A 17,623-nucleotide genomic window follows, 5' to 3' on the forward strand; every position below is an offset into this window, starting at 1 on the left:
TGAAATGAAATGGCACAATGTCACTAACCCTTTTGTCTTCATATTAAACAATAACATATTCACCTTAAAACAACTAACAGTGCTCTTCCATAAAATATTATGTTCTCGTTGCTGATGTTTTTCTATTCATGTTGGCATGTTCATGTTTTTCCACGCTTTTCCAGAGACCCGTCAGAACTCTAAGGCCCACTAGGTGTTCTAGCTCCCCTGGTTGAGAACCATTGTTCCACAGCCTCCTGTCCCATCCTCAGTTGAGGGAGAGCGACATTGTTTGAAACTCCACAACAAAGACCTGGAAGACTTTGAACAGGCATGGTTACACCCTGCCTTAGAAAAGCATAAATGAGTTTCATGAGTGAGGAAAAGGGACCATAATCACTGCAAGTCTGTAGAAGATTGAGACTTTAACTCTACGTGACCTGCTTGTAAAATACACCGTTTTTAGTAGTAGGACTCAAGGAGAGGATTTACAGTGTGTCACGGAGTCTCTCATATGATATTCTTTCCATGAGTTCAGTGTGTGTGTAAATGTGTGTAAATGTGTATAAATGTGTGACGTGTGTAAATGTGTGTAAATGTGTGAGCATGTTTATGTCTATTTGCTTTGCGTCTGTGACATAGTGTTCCGTGAACCTTGTGGACTCTGCTCCAGGATTCCTATGATTGGGTCCTACCTCTCTCATGGACACTCACGTTTTTTTAGGGGGACGACCTGAATGTCGACATGATCAAAGAGTTCACATGAGTGGTGGCCTGCGGGTTACTGATTACTGCAGAATGGATGTTAGAGTTTCAGCCAATCAACATCCAGGATCCAAACTACCTGGGCTATAATGCCTCTTTAAGATAAAGGTTTGCTCTTCAACCAAAGTCCTGTCAGTGAAATCCTCTGCCGCTCTAACACATCTCACCATCTCCTCGTGGGACCTCTGCTGCTGCACTGTTAAAAACTGGTATTTTTGTATTTTTTTAATCAATATACTGTTCCTTGTGCTGGATAGTGTGTGTTGTACATAGTATGTTGACTGATTTGATTGGTAATTGGTAATAATGACTAGAGCAACAGGAAGAGAAAATGATTATGTAATGCTTAACCTGCGTAGCTGCACTGACATGTGTGTACCTAAGAGAATGTGATTCTACCAGAAGGTTTTGATAGTCACAGTAGTCAACCTCAGATCTCGCCGTCTGTCTGCCTGTAGGTCCGCTGGATCACTCTACATTTACCTGTGTCAACTGCGGAGGTCATCATGAGTGTTGAAAACAAGGCGCCCCGGGAGCCTTGCTGCTCCAAACTGAAGGTCAGTGTTTTAACTCATCTTCAGGGTATTCGGGGTAGTAAAGACGTATGCCTCCTAGTAGATGATGAAGAGAAACAGTCAAATTAGATGTACTTGGGAAAGAAACATTTGGAACTTAATAGTGGTCCACACAGAACTTGCAAGGAGAACTTAACTGATGTCTCTTGAAAATTACATATCCCGGAAAGAGAAAAATAAATGTTAAATAAGATGAAATAAGCCTGATTGAAGTACTGGCCAGACAGGCAGAAACTAGGGAATAGTGCCATTCTCTCATGGAAGCCTTATGTTCCACATAAGAATGAAGACAACTAAGTAAATCAAGTATTGAGAGGCCGCCTGTGTCGTATAAAAATCTTTCCAGCATGAAATAGTTCCCAGTTCAATAATTGCATGTGCGTGCGTCTCTTTATGTGGATGGCTGAGCTCATGCGGATGTTTCTCTCTCACCCTCCCTTGCCCTTGATTTAGCTAACTAACAAATATATGCACTGTCAATCAAAAAATGTGTGCCAAAAAAACATCTTCTCACATCAACCATTAGCACTTTGGTGCTCAAGTCCGGGTATTTATATGATGATCTCATGCCTCCAGAAGCTTCTGATTGGTCAGTGTCAATACTCCTTGTCACCATTGATTGGCAGATGTGTGAAGCATATGCGCTTGCCCACAAAATAGTTTTCAGAGTTCGAGGGAAGGTATGAGAGGGAGGCATCCTCACGAGCTCAGTCATCCACATAAAGAGATACGCGTGCAATTATTGAACTGGCAACATTTTCACACTGTGAGAAATTTTACAGCATGACGTCACAATCAGAACAAGATCAGAATGATTGTGAACTATTTCACGCTGGGAAGATTTTTACATGACAGCCTGGCTGTTATATTTGCTGCTGTTGACTATGGCAAATGGGATTACAGTGATTGTGTAAACGTATTCCATGGATAGCCTCTGACCCAGACCTTTACCGACAGCTCTTTAATAGTTTATTCTCTGTACAGCTCAGGTTCAGTCTTTTAGAAAAAAACACCAACGGCAGATTGACTAACAAAAGAGCAAACAAACGCTTAACTATATCTGGACTGAAGGGGAGAGGGGCCAAATAGGCAAAAAGGTGATGAAGCAGGAGGGGTGGAGCGGAGGGGGCAGACCTGTAAAATGACAAAGCAGTTTTTCAACCTAAATATTTGGTTGAAACACAGTGTTTGTATTTATTCAGCCATACATACTGTACACACACACACACTTATAGATCTATTTTATTTAACATTTAACATTTATTTAATAGATAAATTATAGATGCGTACATAAGTTATTCTCTAGAACTGACTGTTATGATGGCCAATAACCTGTTACTTTGTCTGTTATGAATCCATAACTGAAGCGATATCAGCACATGGCTGGTTGACAACACCTTTTCCAAATGGGTCAGGGTCTTGTTGTCTGGGTATTATTTGTTGCTTTAGGATTGTCTTGAACTACAGTAGATGTCCTGTCTTATTAACAATCAACTGAATGTAGGACAGTGGAAGTGGTGTCAAATAATCCATACTCATGTTTTCCTGACCCTTCAATGTTGTTTTGTTGTGCTCTGGGTAGATTTAGGATGTCAGTTTACCCTTCCCAAACCCCAACATTAACTATAATCTGGGAAACACAAATCTGGCTTCAGATCAACATCTAGACTCTAGGGACATTGCCTTCATCGAACACTGCTTTGTGTTTATTTTCATAGCTGTTCCTGGTTTCCCTGTCCTTTGTGTACTTTGCAAAAGCCTTCGGGGGAAGCTACATGAAGAGTTCTATCACCCAGATAGAGAGACGCTTCGACATCCCCAGCTCACTCATAGGAGTCATCGATGGCAGCTTTGAAATTGGTAGGCCTAAATCCTAATGTCCTAAGTACTTAGTCCTAAGGTCTTGTTTTCCCAGGGCCCGAAATCAATAGATTATGTTTATTGTTCTACAAGAGAACATCAAACACTGGCCCTATATACGTGTCCTGAACATCTGAAAGTGTGTAAGCAGTACAGTTAAAGGGCTCCACCTAACCATACCATGTTTCTTTTTTTGTGTGGTCTTGCTGCACAACCAAAATTCCTCTGGGACAAATAAGTTTGAAAGTTAAAGCCCTGTAATGGGCTAGGTGGAATTTTCACCATTTTGCTCACAATCCTTTAAGAAACACATTCCAAGAAGTATTGGGGTTGATTTGATTCGGAACAGTAAAAGCCTGTGCTCTGTGAGGTTTTGCCTTCTAACTTTAGCTCCATAAACATTACTCATTGGCTATATCATGGTTCTGTTCTCTCTCCTACCAGGTAACCTGCTGGTGATAGCATTTGTGAGTTACTTTGGGGCGAAGCTCCACAGGCCCAGACTGATAGGGATTGGCTGTCTCATCATGGCTGCTGGGGCCTTCCTCACTGCTCTGCCACACTTCTTCCAGGGACAGTAAGTCTACCTCTTATTTGGTTTATTGACTATCTCTAGACTGTTTATATTTGTGCATAGTACATACATGTAAGTTAACATAAGGCGTGACAATAAAGAATTGAAAGAAAATCTTAACACTTCGAAAGAAGTGCTACAAAAAACAACAAAGGAAATGCTTGGGTATGAAGAAGGGACATGCGGCTTCTCAAAACCACTGTATCACTTTATAGAGGAAATATACATTTCATTTCTTTCCCATGCAGGTATGTATATGAAACAACCCTGTCACATATACCTGAGGAAAACACTACAGAAAGTATTCTGCCTTGTCTGGCCAACACCAGTCATCTGGTCATAAATGATCAGGATACAGCTGCGAGTAAAGCAGGTAACAAGTCAATCACCATCACTGCAGCATCAGAGTCTGGCTGCATCTGGGAACATAGTTCAATATATTATTCCTATGAATTTTAGTCTACATACAGTATTAGCGCCAAACCAGATGAGGCTAGTGGGAGGAGCTATATGAGGACGGGCTCAATGGAATACATGGAATGGAATTAATGGAATGGTATCAAACATATGGAAACCACGACTCCGTTCCATTTATTCCATTCCAGCCATGACAATGAGCCCATTGTTCTATAGTTCCTCCCACTAGCCTCCACTGCGCCAATCTCAGATAAATGGTGTGTCACAGGTTAAAAGTGCCAGAGGTGTCACTACAGACCCGGGTTTGATTCCAGGCTGTGTCACAACTGGCCGTGACCAGGAGTCCCATAGGGCGGCGCACAATTTGGCCCAGCGTCGTCCGAGTTAGGGGAGGGTTTGGACGGGTTGGGCTTTACATGGCTCATTACACTGTTGGGGCGGGCCGGACTTTGGTCGTCAGTCGAACAGTGTTTCCTCCGACACATTGGTGCAGCTGGCTGCCGGGTTGGGCGAGTGTTAAGATGCATGGTTTGGCGGGTAATGTTTTGGAGAACGCATGACTCAACCTTCGCCTCTCCCAAGCCCGTTGGGGAGTTGCAGCGATGAGACAAGATCGCAATTGGATATCACGAAAATGGAGAGAAAAGTTTAAAAAATATAAAAAATTGCCACAAGTTATTTTTTTATGAAGCAGCACTGTGTATTCAATACCATTTTACCCTTAAGGACAAGAAAGTTGATCCTAATTGTATACCTTTTTTTCTGAATACTGGTCCTAGGAAACCAAAATGATGTACTTTTTTGTTTTTGTACTAGCCCTAACACACCTGATTTAAAGCAAAGGATTGATGAGTGGATTAGTTGAATCAAGTGTCTTATTGCTAGGGCAAAAACAAAAATATGCACACCTTTGAGTCCCCAGGATTAAGAAACCGTGTTTTGTGTTCCCACAGCGTGTGAGAAGGAGGCAGGCTCTTCCTTGTGGATCTATGTATTCCTGGGTAACATGCTGCGTGGGATTGGAGAGACGCCTGTCATGCCTTTAGGAGTGTCCTATCTGGACGACTACGCCAGAAAGGAGAACACTGCCATCTACCTTGGTTAGTAAAACACTTTTCAGGTGTACCATATCAACATTGGATAGTAAACCTCTTTTTATACCATACTGCGTCTCTTCAACCTCTTCCATACCACATCGCTCCCGGTTGAAGTTTCCCCTAGACGTAGGTCTAGGATCAGCTTCCCCTCCTCAATCCTAAACTTAACCATTAGTGGGGAAAAGAAAACTGACCCAAGATCAGCATCTTGGGGCAACTTCACCCAGCACCTACCACTTGTATTGTGTAAACCTTGGTTAGAAACAATCTATTCAGGCATTCCATATCAAAATCTGCCGTCCTACAAATACCGGTAGCTGACTTAAATGTATCAGCTACAGCAAACCATATGGTAAACGAATATGGCCGAACTAACTTCAGTTAAATCTATTGTCTTTGCTGTTGATTGCTGCTTGAACTGTATCTGATCAACTCTCTCTGTCTCCTCTGCCTCAGCGTGTTTACAGACTGTTGGCATCCTGGGGCCTGTATTTGGCTTCATGTTTGGCTCCTTTTGTGCCAAAATCTATGTGGACATTGGCTCTGTGGATTTAGGTAACCGACCCTTGAATTAACAAATCCTACATTGTCTATTTTATGTAAGTTAGGACGTATTTATATGTGCACATCAATATTGTATTTATGGCGGAATATGTGTTACTAATAATCATGTTGCATTTGCCTCGTTTATTAGTTACTAATATTAGTTACTAGTTATTAGTTACTTACTTGTTAATCCATCTATTTGGGTTGAATCTGAAGTTGATTAACTTCTATGATGTTGCTAAATCGTGTCAGAGGGTAGTTGTTTGTGTGGTTTGTTTGCAGAACGGTTTGGTCATCTCGAGTTTATTGGTTGGGACTTGTTGGGTGCTGAAGGTCATTTCTAAACATAGAGACATTTAAATCTGTTTGCATTAAGAGAAGAATTATCCTATCTACCTAGAACAGTATATTTTTATCCACACAGCAAATTGGGCAGTGTTAACTTTGGTTGATTTCTCAATATAACATTTCTAATGTTAATTCAGGAGTTAAATTAACTCTGTAAGAGTTAAATTAACACTCAGTGGTGTAAAATAACCCCAGTGGTGATGTTAATAACCAGTGTTGAACCAAAACCACACCCATCATTATCATATTTCCTAGCATGCTCTATTACAGGGTGATTTTTAGAATTGTTTGTTGCAATTTCTATATTTTTTAAATGTACATTGATTGATTAATTAACTTTATGCAATGTAAATATAAATACCATACATTGTTCTAAACTAATCCAATCTGTTACTTGGACTTATTTCACCCGTTACTGAAATGGTTGTTCAAGTTTAGATGCTTTAGGTACTGTCATATCTTTGCTTTCCCAACCCTGGCAATCATGCTGAATGCAGGTTGCGAGTGAATAACAATTCCAAATGTTGGATATTCTCATTCTGGCTGGATTCCAAGAGGAATTACACATGACTTTGCAAGCCAGCATAATGTGACTTGCAGACCTGAAGTGGCCTGTAAAACCATGAGTTTCAGGCCACTGCATTAGGGTAAAACTAGGCCTTATGAAATACAGAGTATCCAAAATATTATTTCATACTGTTCTTTCATGATATAGACTGACCAGGTGAACGCTACGATCCCACATTGATGGCACTTGTTAAATGCACTTCAATCAGTGTAAAAGAAGAGTAGGAGACAGGTTAAATAATGATTTTTAAGCCTTGAGACAATTGAGACATGGATTGTGTATTTGTGCCATTCAGAGGGTGAATGGGCAAGACAAAAGATGTAAGTGCCTTTGAACAGGGTATGGTAGTAGGTGCCAGGCGCACCAGTTTGTGTCAAGAACAGCAATGCTGTTGTGTTTTTCACGCTCAACAGTTTCCCGTGTGTATCAATAATGGCCCACCACCCAAAGGACATCCAGCCAACTTGACACAATTGTGGGAAGCATTGGAGTCAACATGGGCCAGCAGTTCTCAATATTAGGAAGGTGTTCTTAATGTTTTGTGCACTCATTATTGTAGTGTCTTAAAGAATTTGATTTTAACGAAAGCATATTCACTTTGGATCTCACTTGGTGATGGTGACAAGACTGAAAATCAATGAACAACCATGTCTCTGTCACTAACATACACAGTCGTGGGTGGTAACTACTCGAAAAGCACACTGGAAAATATGCAAACGGGACTTTACACTAAGCAAAGTGTTAATTTAACACTGAAAAGTGTGGACCCGTATAGACACTGGAACAGTGTTAAATGTAAGAATCAGTGTTTATTCAACTGGAGAATTTGCTGTGTAGTAATGATGGTCCTTAGAGAGCTAAGATTACCAGGGATTTCTATAGAGCTAATTGAGCCATGTAGCTGATTCTCCACATGTTGAGCATTACTTGATAACATTGATATTGATATTATTGCTATTTCAGATTATAATGGAATATGAATTCAGCAGCCCAGTTAGTTATTTTAAGGCAATGTCTGATCAACTGACCATGTTCACCCTCATATTCACTCACATCTGTATCTCTCTCCTACCCACAGAGAGCATCTCCATCAACCACAAGGACTCTCGCTGGGTGGGGGCCTGGTGGTTAGGCTTCCTGGTATCTGGCTTACTGATGCTCCTGTCTGGGATTCCATTTTGGTTCCTCCCCAATACTCTGGCTAAGCAGTGCAAGAGCCCCAGCAAAAAGAAACAGAAGGAGGACATACAGGCGAAGAGTTCCTCTGACACCTCAGAGGTGGAGCAGGAGCAGGGCAGTTTCCTACCAGAGGACAATACTGAGGAGGATGCACCACAGCCTGTCACCATGGCTGCCATGGCTAAAGGTATTGTGGGATTGATTCCATTTACATTCCTAGTCCCTTCACCTAGCTTCAGAGAGGGTGGGATAGGTGTTGGGAAAAGTCATGGCTCCACCTTGCCCAAAGTTGTGTTTCTGCTAACTAACCTTCAGCTGTCCAATACTTTCAAATCTATGATCCCAGAGTTGTTAGGTGCTGGGGAAAGAGGCTAGTGACTAATGGAACTGGGGCGGCAGAATTATTGCATTGTCTTCAATCATTGATGGACATTACAGCTTAGACAAACCTGATCCAGAGTCTGACCACTGACCCTTAACAGACCCCTAACCCCTGACCCCATTTAAGCACTAATTTATGTGAGACATAGGACCAAGCGTTGCTCAAGACTGACAACTTAGTGACAGTACAGACTCTGACTACAGCCAAATGATTACAAATGCCACATTCCATTGACCACATTTCATTATATGGTGGATACTGTACCTTATCTATGCCATTATACTAGAGTGATCAACGTATTGTTGAACATTTGATTTCCCTGCCTACAACTATTTTGATGTTACTGAATATTATAATATGCCTTTCTGAATGCTTTCTGAATTGTGTTATTTCTTGTTGTTTCCAGATTTTGCGCCGTCCCTGAAAAGGCTGTTCAGCAACAAAGTCTACCTGCTGATCATCCTGACGTCCGTGGTGGCGTTCAATGGCTTCATAGGGATGATCACCTTCAAACCCAAGTTCATGGAGCAGGTCTACGGGCAGTCTCCCTCCAAGGCAATCTTCTTGATAGGTAGGCTACAGTACAAGAGGCACACACACAGACATTTTCTCTCGCCTTCACTCAGAAGAAAGCCGAAGCCGTACTGCCATTGAAAGAACATGTGACTGAGATAAACATGACTAAAAGTGGGTGCATGTGTGGGCGGCAACTTTAAACTGAAAGAGCACTCTGTACTGTTATTAGATAGTACAGTGGCTAACCTGATTACTCACCACCACTTGTCAACGAGTATCTAGCTCATATTGTACATGACTGTCATGCAACACTTTTCCCACACAGCTTGTACTCTCAGCAGTAACCGTGCATTTAAAATAGTCTACTATGCATTAGTTTTACACATGCTAAACATTATAAATCATGCTGATACACATGTTTCCATCTACGCTCAACTACTTTCCTGACAGTCTTTACAAATCTTTCAATTTAGCCTGTTTTATGTTTTAAAATGTGATGCATGGCAAATGATTTGACCGCTTTTGGGAAAGAAAGTACTACAAACTTGACCTGTCTGTCTCTGTCCAGGTTCGATGAACCTGCCTGCGGTGGCAGTTGGGGTCATCGTGGGAGGCTTGGTGATGAAGCGGTTCAAGCTGAGCGTTCTGGGAGCAGCCCAACTCTCCATCATGTCCTCCTTCCTCTCCTTCTGCCTCCTGCTCGTCCAGTACTTCCTACAGTGTGACAACTCAGAGGTGGCTGGCCTCACCATGACCTATCAAGGGTAAGTAGTGTAGTTCATGCAATATACAGTGCTGTCAGAAGGTATCCACACCCCTTGACTTTTTCCAAATTGTGTTAGGTTACAACCTGATTTTAAAATTGATTACATTGAGATTGTGTGTCTCTGGCCTACACACAATACCTCATAATGTCAAAGTGGAATTATGTTTTTCAATTTTTTTACAAATTACTTAAGAATGAAAAGATGTCTTGAATCATTAAGTATGCAACACCTTTGTTATGGCAAGCCTAAATATGTTCAGGTGTACAAATTTGCTTAACAAGTCATAAAAAGTTGCATAGACTTACTCTGTCTGCAATAATAGTGTACCCCACACATACAATTAATTATCTGTAAGGTCACTCAGTCAAGCAGTGAATTTCAAAAACAGATTCAACCACAAAGACCAGGGAGGTTTTTCCAATGCCTCGCAAAGGGCACCTATTGGTAGATGTGTAAAAATAAAAAAACACACATTCAATATCTCTTTTGAGCTTGGTGAAGTTATTCATTACTCTTTGGATGCTGTATCAATACACCCGGTCACTACAATTATACAGGCGTCCTTCCTAACTCAGTTGCCGGAAAGGAAGGAAACCGCTTAGGGATTTCACCATGAGGCCAATGGTTAAAACAGTTACAGAATTGACTGGCTGTGGTAGGAGAAAACTTAGGATGGATCAACAGCATTGTAGTTACTCGACAATACTAACCTAATTCACAGAGTGAAAAGAAGGAAGCTTGTACAGAATAAAAATATTGCAACAAGGCACTAAAGTAATACTGCAAAAAATGTGGCAAAGCAATTCATTTTTTGTCGTGAATAACAAACATTATTATATTTGGGGACAAATCCAATAAAACACATTACGCAAGGACAAACCTAAAACATAAGGCCAAATCTACACTGTAGTTGCTTACCAATAAGACAGTGAATGTTCCTGAGTGGCAAGACACGGAAACGGTTGTTTAGCAATGATCAACAATCAATTTGAAAGAGTTAAGAATTTTGAAAAGAATAAATGGGCAAATGTTGTACAATCCAGGTGTGGAAAGCTCTTTGAGACTTGGCCAGAAAGACTCACAGCTGTAATCGCTGCCAAAGAGGCTTCTACAAAGTATTCATTCAGGGGTGTGAATACTTATGTAAATTAGATATTTCTGTATTTAATTTTCAATACATTTTCAAAAATGCCTACCAATGCCTACCTTCGTCATAATGGTGTATTGTGTGTAAAAAGTATATATAAACTCAACAAAAAGAAGAAACGTCCTTTTTTCAGGACCCTGTCTTTCAAAGATAATTCATAAAAATCCGAATAACTTCACAGATCTTCATTGTAAAGGGTTTAAACACTGTTTCCCATGCTTGTTCAATGAATCATAAACAATTAATGAACATGCACCTGTGGAACGGTCGTTAAGACACTAACAGCTTACAGACAATTAAGGTCACAGTGACACTAAATAGGCCTTTCTACTGATTCTGAAAAACACCAAAAGAAAGATTCCCAGGGTCCCTGCTCATCTGCGTGAACGTGCCTTAGGCATGCTGCAAGAAGGCATGAGGACTGTAGATGTGGCCAGGGTAATAAATGTCAATGTCCTGTGGCAGACCAGGGGGTTTGGTCAAGACGTTTACCCAGATCAGACACGGACAGAGCAGGATTAGCTCAGTTTCAAGGGTGTTTATTTAAATAATAGTTCAAAAAAGAAAAGGATAGGTCTCCCCCATGAGACCCTCTCCGGGATACCTTCTTCAGGGCTCCGGGTCTGGCTGTATCCTGTTTGGCACTCAAACTCAAATTCCCTCGTTTCCGCTCGGGCACCGTCTCCAACTACACGGAAGTCACCTTACTTCCCCCAGTCCCCTTGTGTGCTGCCCTTCTGGCAGCTTTATGGGCCTTGCACAGCTGGTGAACAATCCGCCCTTGTTTACTCACCAGCTCCCAAACAGCCCCAATTAGTCATGGCTGGGGAGCCCGTCGAGACCTGGCACGTCCAGCAGATGGAGCCATCGCCTCGTGATGTATACTCCATCTGCTAACAGGCCTCGACGAGTCTCCCCCTGGTGGCTGACCTGCTGTACGCCTCAATCCGTACTGTGAGACGCCTAAGACAGCGGTACAGGGAGACAGGACAGACAGCGGATTGCCCTCGCAGTGGCAGACCACGTGTAACAACACCTGCACAGGATCGGTACATCTGAACATCACACCTGCGGGACAGGTACAGGATGGCAACAACAACTGCCGAGTTACACCAGGAACGCACAATCCCTCCATCAGTGCTCAGACTGTCCGCAATAGGCTGAGAGAGGCTGGACTGAGGGCTTGTAGGCCTGTAAGGCAGGTCCTCACCACCGTCGTTGGACAAGACAGGACTGGCAAAAAGTGCTCTTCACTGACGAGTCGTGGTTTTGTCTCACCAGGAGTGATGGCCGGATTCGCGTTTATCGTCGAAGGAATGAGCGTTACACCGAGACCTGTACTCTGGAGCGGGATTGATTTGGAGGTGGAGGGTCCGTCATGGTCTGGGGCGGTGTGTCACAGCATCATCGGACTGAGCTTGTTGTCATTGCAGGCAATCTCAAAGCTGTGCGTTACAGGGAAGATATCCTCCTCCCTCATGTGGTACCCTTCTTGCAGGCTCATCCTGACATGACCCTCCAGCATGACAATGCCACCAGCCATACTGCTCATTCTGTGTGTGATTTCCTGCAAGACAGGAATGTCAGTGTTCTGCCATGGCCAGTGAAGAGCCCGGATCTCAATCCCATTGAGCAAGTCTGGGACCTGTTGTATCAGAGGGTAAAGGCTAGGGCCATTCCCCCCAGAAATGTCCAGGAACTTGCAGGTGCCTTGGTGGAAGAGTGGGGTAACATCTCACAGCAAGAACTGGCAAATCTGGTGCAGTCCATGAGGAGGTGATGCACTGCAGTACTTAATGCAGCTGGTGGCCACACCAGATACTGACTGTTACTTTTGACCCCCCCCCCCCCCCCCCCTTTTTGTTCAGGGACACATTATTCCATTTCTGTTAGTCACATGTCTGTGGAACTTGTTCAGTTTGTGTCTCAGTTGTTGAATCTTGTTATGTTCATACAAATATTTACACGTTAAGTTTGCTGAAAATTAACACAGTTGACAGTGAGAGGACTTTTCTTTTTTTGCTGAGTTCATATTATTCCATTTTATTCAGGCTCTAACACAACAAAATGCGGAAAAAGTCAAGGGAATACTTTATGAAAGCACTGTAAAGGTTAGGGTTAGGGTAAGTTCCTCTCCTGCCTCCTGCTCATCCAATACTTCCTACAGTGTGACAACCCAAGAAGTGGGTTACCAAGGGTAAATACTGTAGTTCATATTGCGTAAATAGAGTAAATTAATTTGTAGAAATGTAATAGCTGGACACTTAGCGTTTATACAGTGATTCTAAGAGAAGGCATGAAGCACAGTGTGAGTGTGCTTCATCAAATATTATATTTGGATTGCTACACAATCAGATTTTGCTTGACTATTACTATTGCTACTGATTTAGATAATATAAGATAACAAAATACAAACTTTGATCTTTGTCTTTGTGGTCATTATCGTTGCACGGCACTGCCTTGTAAAACAATAAACACAATACATTGTCACACTTTTGACTCATAGCCACATTGTTACCTTTATCCCCCAGTGCTACAGAGGTGTCTTACCAGCAGGAGAGCTTGCTGTCTCAGTGTAACATGGGCTGCTCCTGTTCCCTGAAACACTGGGACCCTGTGTGTGCCAGAAATGGCATCACCTACGCCTCCCCCTGTCTTGCTGGCTGCCAGACCTCCACGGGCGTAGGCAAGGAGATGGTAAGACATCTCATGACTAAATGTCTAAATGTGTTCTGAGTTACTCTCAACTCCTCCTGCCTTGTTTATTAACACATACATCTCTCTGTTGTTACAGAAGTCTCTGTTTCCATAGGGACAACATATGAGTGTAGAACTCCAGTGAACACTTCGGAATGTTATATACTATACCACACAATCCGTTGCGTTAGTACTGGGCTGGAGCCAAAACCTGCGCACCTTGTGGGTCAAACCCATAACCAACTTTGATGAATTTAAAGTCACTGTTTCTCCTTCTGTTTTTCCTTCTCCTTCCTCTGTTCCACAGGAGTTCCATAACTGCACATGTATGCAGGAGCTGAATGTGGGGCTGATGGCTCCACCAACCAACATGTCCGCCATCTTGGGCCAGTGCCCCAGGAAGAGTGATTGTGACAGGATGTTTAAGTTCTACATGGCTGTCTCTGTCCTGGGGGCCTTCGTCTCTGCCTGCGGGGGCACATCTGGATATATCGTCCTGCTCAGGTAAGACAAGACAATAGGATGGATGGAACTGCCCAGTGGTGGAAACAGTACCCAATTGTCATATTTGAGTAGAAGTAAAGATACCTTAATTAAAATGGCTCAAGTTAAAGTGAAAGTCACCCAGTAAAATACTTCTTGAGTAAAAGTCTAGAAGTATTTGGTTTGAAATATACTTAAGTATTGAAAGCACATGTAATTGCAAAATTATACTTAAGTATCAAAAGTAAAAAAATAATTTCAAATTCCTTATATTAAGCAAACATTCCAACACTCAGACATGATTCTGAGTGTCTGCCAGATCAGAGGCAGTAGGGATAACCAGGGATGTGTTCTTGTTAAGTGTGTGAATTGGACCATTTTCCAGTCTTAAGTATTCAACATGTCAGGGAAAATGTATGGAGTAAAAAGTACATTATATTCATTAGGAATGTAGTGAAGTAAAAGTTGTCAAAAATATAAATAGTAAAGTACAGATACCCCCAAAAACTACTTAAGTAGTACTTTTTAACTTTACACAACTGAAACTGCCCACCTGTGATTGGAATCGCTTTTGTATTGTTCTTGTTTGCAAACTTTGTTTACCCTCAATGTGTTGCTTTTGTTTTGTTTCAGATCTATACACCCCGATTTAAAATCACTGGCTCTTGGGATGCATACATTGATAGGCAGAACTCTGGGTAAGTAAGATACATTTTTTGAGGGTATGAACAATCTTAGAACCTTGTGGAACATTCTCAAAATGTTCTATTTTCTTTCAATGTCTTTGGTTGAGGAACTTGAGAAAGAAAAAAACTTCAGTAACTTATGTGTGTGCTTGCAGGTGGAATCCCTCCCCCTATCTACTTTGGAGCTTTGATTGACAGGACGTGTCTGAAGTGGGGATTAAAGCGATGTGGGGGTCAAGGAGCATGCAGACTCTACGACTCACATGCATTCAGGTACAGTCAACTGAACTCAACTGATAAATGGATGGATGGACTTTATTATAACTTCTTATGGCTGAAATCCCGTTAACGGGATGATATGACAACAGCCAGTGAAAGTGCAGGGCGCCAAATTCAAACAACAGAAATCTCATAATTAGAATTCCTCAAACATACATGTATTTTATACCATTTTAAAAGGTAATCTTGTTGTTAATCCCAACAAAGTGTCCGATTTCAAATTGGCTTTTCAGCGAAAGCACCACAAACGATTATGTTAGGTCACCACCAACTCACAGAAGAATTCAGCCATTTTTCCAGCCAAAGACAGGAGTCACAAAAAGCTCAAATAGAGATAAAATTAATCACTAACCTTTGATGACCTTCATCAGATGACACTCATAGGACTTCATGTTACACAATACATATGTCTTGTTCGATTAAGTTCATATTTATATCCAAAAACCTCAGTTTACATTGGCGCCATGTTCAGAAATGCCTCCAAAATATCCGGAGAAATTGCAGAGAGCCACGTCAAATAACAGAAGTACTCATCATAAACTTTGATGAAAGATACATGTTTTACATATAATTAAAGATACACTTGTTCTTAATGCAACCGCTGTGTCAGATTTCAAAAAGCTTTACGGCAAACACAATATTCAATAATCTGAAAACAGCGTTCAGCCACAAAAGCAAGCCATACAGTTACCCGCCAAATTGTGCAGTCAACAAAACTCATAAAAAGCATTATAAATCTTCACTTACCTTTGCTGATCCTCGTCGGAATGCACTCCCAGGACTCCCACTTCCAAAATAAATGTTTGTTTTGATCGGTAATGTCCATCATTTATGTCCAAATAACTATTTTTGTAGCGTGTTTGGTAAACAAATCCAACGTCAGGAAGCGCGTTCACTAAAAGCTGACAAAATGTCAAAAAGCTCCGTAACAGTCAGTAGAAACATGTCAAACAATGTATTGAATCAATCTTTAGAATGTTTTTAACATAAATCTTGAATAACGTTCCAACCGGAGAATTTCATTGACTTCAGATGAGCGATGGAACAGAGCTCCCTCTCATGTGAACGCGCATGGTGAAAGCATGGTCAGGTCATGGCAGACCTGACTAATTCCCCTCTCATTCGGCCCCCCTTCACAGTAGAGGCATCAGACAAGGTTCTACAGACTGTTGACATCTAGTGGAAGCCGTAGGAAGTGCAAACTCATCCATATCTCGCTGTGATTTCAATAGGATCTTGGTTGAAAATCGACCAGTCTAAGAATTCCCACTTCCTGTTTGGATATTCTTAGGTTTTTGCCTGCCATATGAGTTCTGTTATACTCACAGACATAATTCAAACAGTTTTAGAAACTTCAGAGTGTTTTCTATCCAATACTAATAATAATATGCATATATTAGCAACTATGACTGAGGAGCAGGCCATTTACTCTGGGCACCTCTCTGCACCTTTCATCCAAGCTACTCAATACTGCCCCTGCAGCCATAAGAAGATAACCTCTGTCCCTTCTCTCCCATAGAATAACGTTCCTGGGTCTGGTCTATTGTCTATACGGCATGGCCAACCTGCTGTGGTGGGTGCTGTACCTGCAACTGTCCAAGCGGCAGAAGAAGTTGGAACTGCGAAGCCAGGCCAAGGCTACCGCCCTGGAGGCCAATGGGAACAACAATCCCAATGGACATGCCATGGTCAGCATCTTTAAGAACAATGATGACCTGGACAGGGACAGTGAGAGCACCATCTGAGATACCAAAGAGATTTCCAAAACAAATGGTTTTTGATCCTGTATTGTGCCATGCCCATGATCCACCTGAAGTGTTTTGGGGTATTTGGTGACTTGTCAAATGAACAAGTCCATTTTTTGCCACAACTCGGTACAGTCTTAAGCCAAGACCCAGTACATTGGTAGGAATTGGTCGCTATTTGTGAAACTGATTTTGCTGCTAGATCTCATCGACCAAAGCCCTGATATATTTACCATCCTCTCAATGTTATTAATGCAGTATTCAAAATATGAGATCCCAATGAAGTATTCCTCCCATATGAGTTATTATGAATAGTTTGCCAACCACAGGCCGCACCTATTACGTGTCTCTATCTCTCCCTTTCCCATCCGAAGGACCCTTGTACATAATATAAACAAAAAACCTCTTACAAGTTCTTTCGAAACTTGATTTCTGGCCTATTACAATTTCTCTCTTGTTATATACAGTGCCTTGCAAAAGTATTCAGACCCATTGTATTTCTTCACATTTTATTGTGTTACAAAGTGGATTAAAATGTATGTAAAAACATTTGTGGGGTCAACAATCTACACAAAAAATGTGAAGCAACGTGACAACAAGGGGATGCAAAAATGTCAGCATAATACCATGACACTACACTGTTGGATTCGAAATGATGAACATTGAGATATTGAAGACATGATAGATCAGACGCATAGTATATTAAAACCTCTCTGGGATAGGTGGGACGCTTGCGTCCCACTTGGCCAATAGCCAGGGAAAATGTAGAGCGCCAAATTCAAAAAAATTATATAAAATCAAACTTTCATTAAATCACACATGTAAGATACCAAATTAAAGCTACACTCGTTGTGAATCCAGCCAACATGTCAGATTTCAAAAAGGCTTTTCGGCGAAAGCATAAGATGCTATTATCTGATGATAGCACAACAGTAAACAAAGAGAGAGTAGCATATTTCAACCCTGCAGGCGCAACACAAAACGCAGAAATAAAATATAAATCATGCCTTACC

General features: G+C 41.7%; 1 protein-coding gene across 2 annotated transcripts; it reads left to right on the forward strand.

The window, feature by feature from the left end:
• Positions 1–771: 771 nt before the first annotated feature.
• On the forward strand, positions 772–17,159 carry slco1d1 (solute carrier organic anion transporter family, member 1D1). Of its 2 annotated transcripts, XM_038977837.1 has the most exons (15): positions 773–953; positions 1,203–1,301; positions 3,038–3,179; positions 3,624–3,756; positions 4,002–4,126; positions 5,124–5,270; positions 5,724–5,822; positions 7,808–8,095; positions 8,697–8,861; positions 9,375–9,570; positions 13,252–13,417; positions 13,725–13,921; positions 14,534–14,598; positions 14,742–14,859; positions 16,385–17,159. In XM_038977837.1, exons 2-15 carry the CDS (start codon positions 1,251–1,253, stop codon positions 16,608–16,610), a joined length of 2,118 nt encoding a protein of 705 aa, XP_038833765.1. In that variant the 5' UTR covers positions 773–953; positions 1,203–1,250; the 3' UTR covers positions 16,611–17,159. The 2 variants fall into 2 exon arrangements, with proteins under 2 accessions (XP_038833766.1, XP_038833765.1); XM_038977838.1 differs by lacking the exon at positions 5,724–5,822 and having other exon boundaries at positions 772–953.
• Positions 17,160–17,623: the final 464 nt, after the last annotated feature.

The sequence above is a fragment of the Salvelinus namaycush genome, chromosome 38, assembly GCF_016432855.1.
Source record: "Salvelinus namaycush isolate Seneca chromosome 38, SaNama_1.0, whole genome shotgun sequence".
NCBI classification, from domain to species: domain Eukaryota; kingdom Metazoa; phylum Chordata; class Actinopteri; order Salmoniformes; family Salmonidae; genus Salvelinus; species Salvelinus namaycush.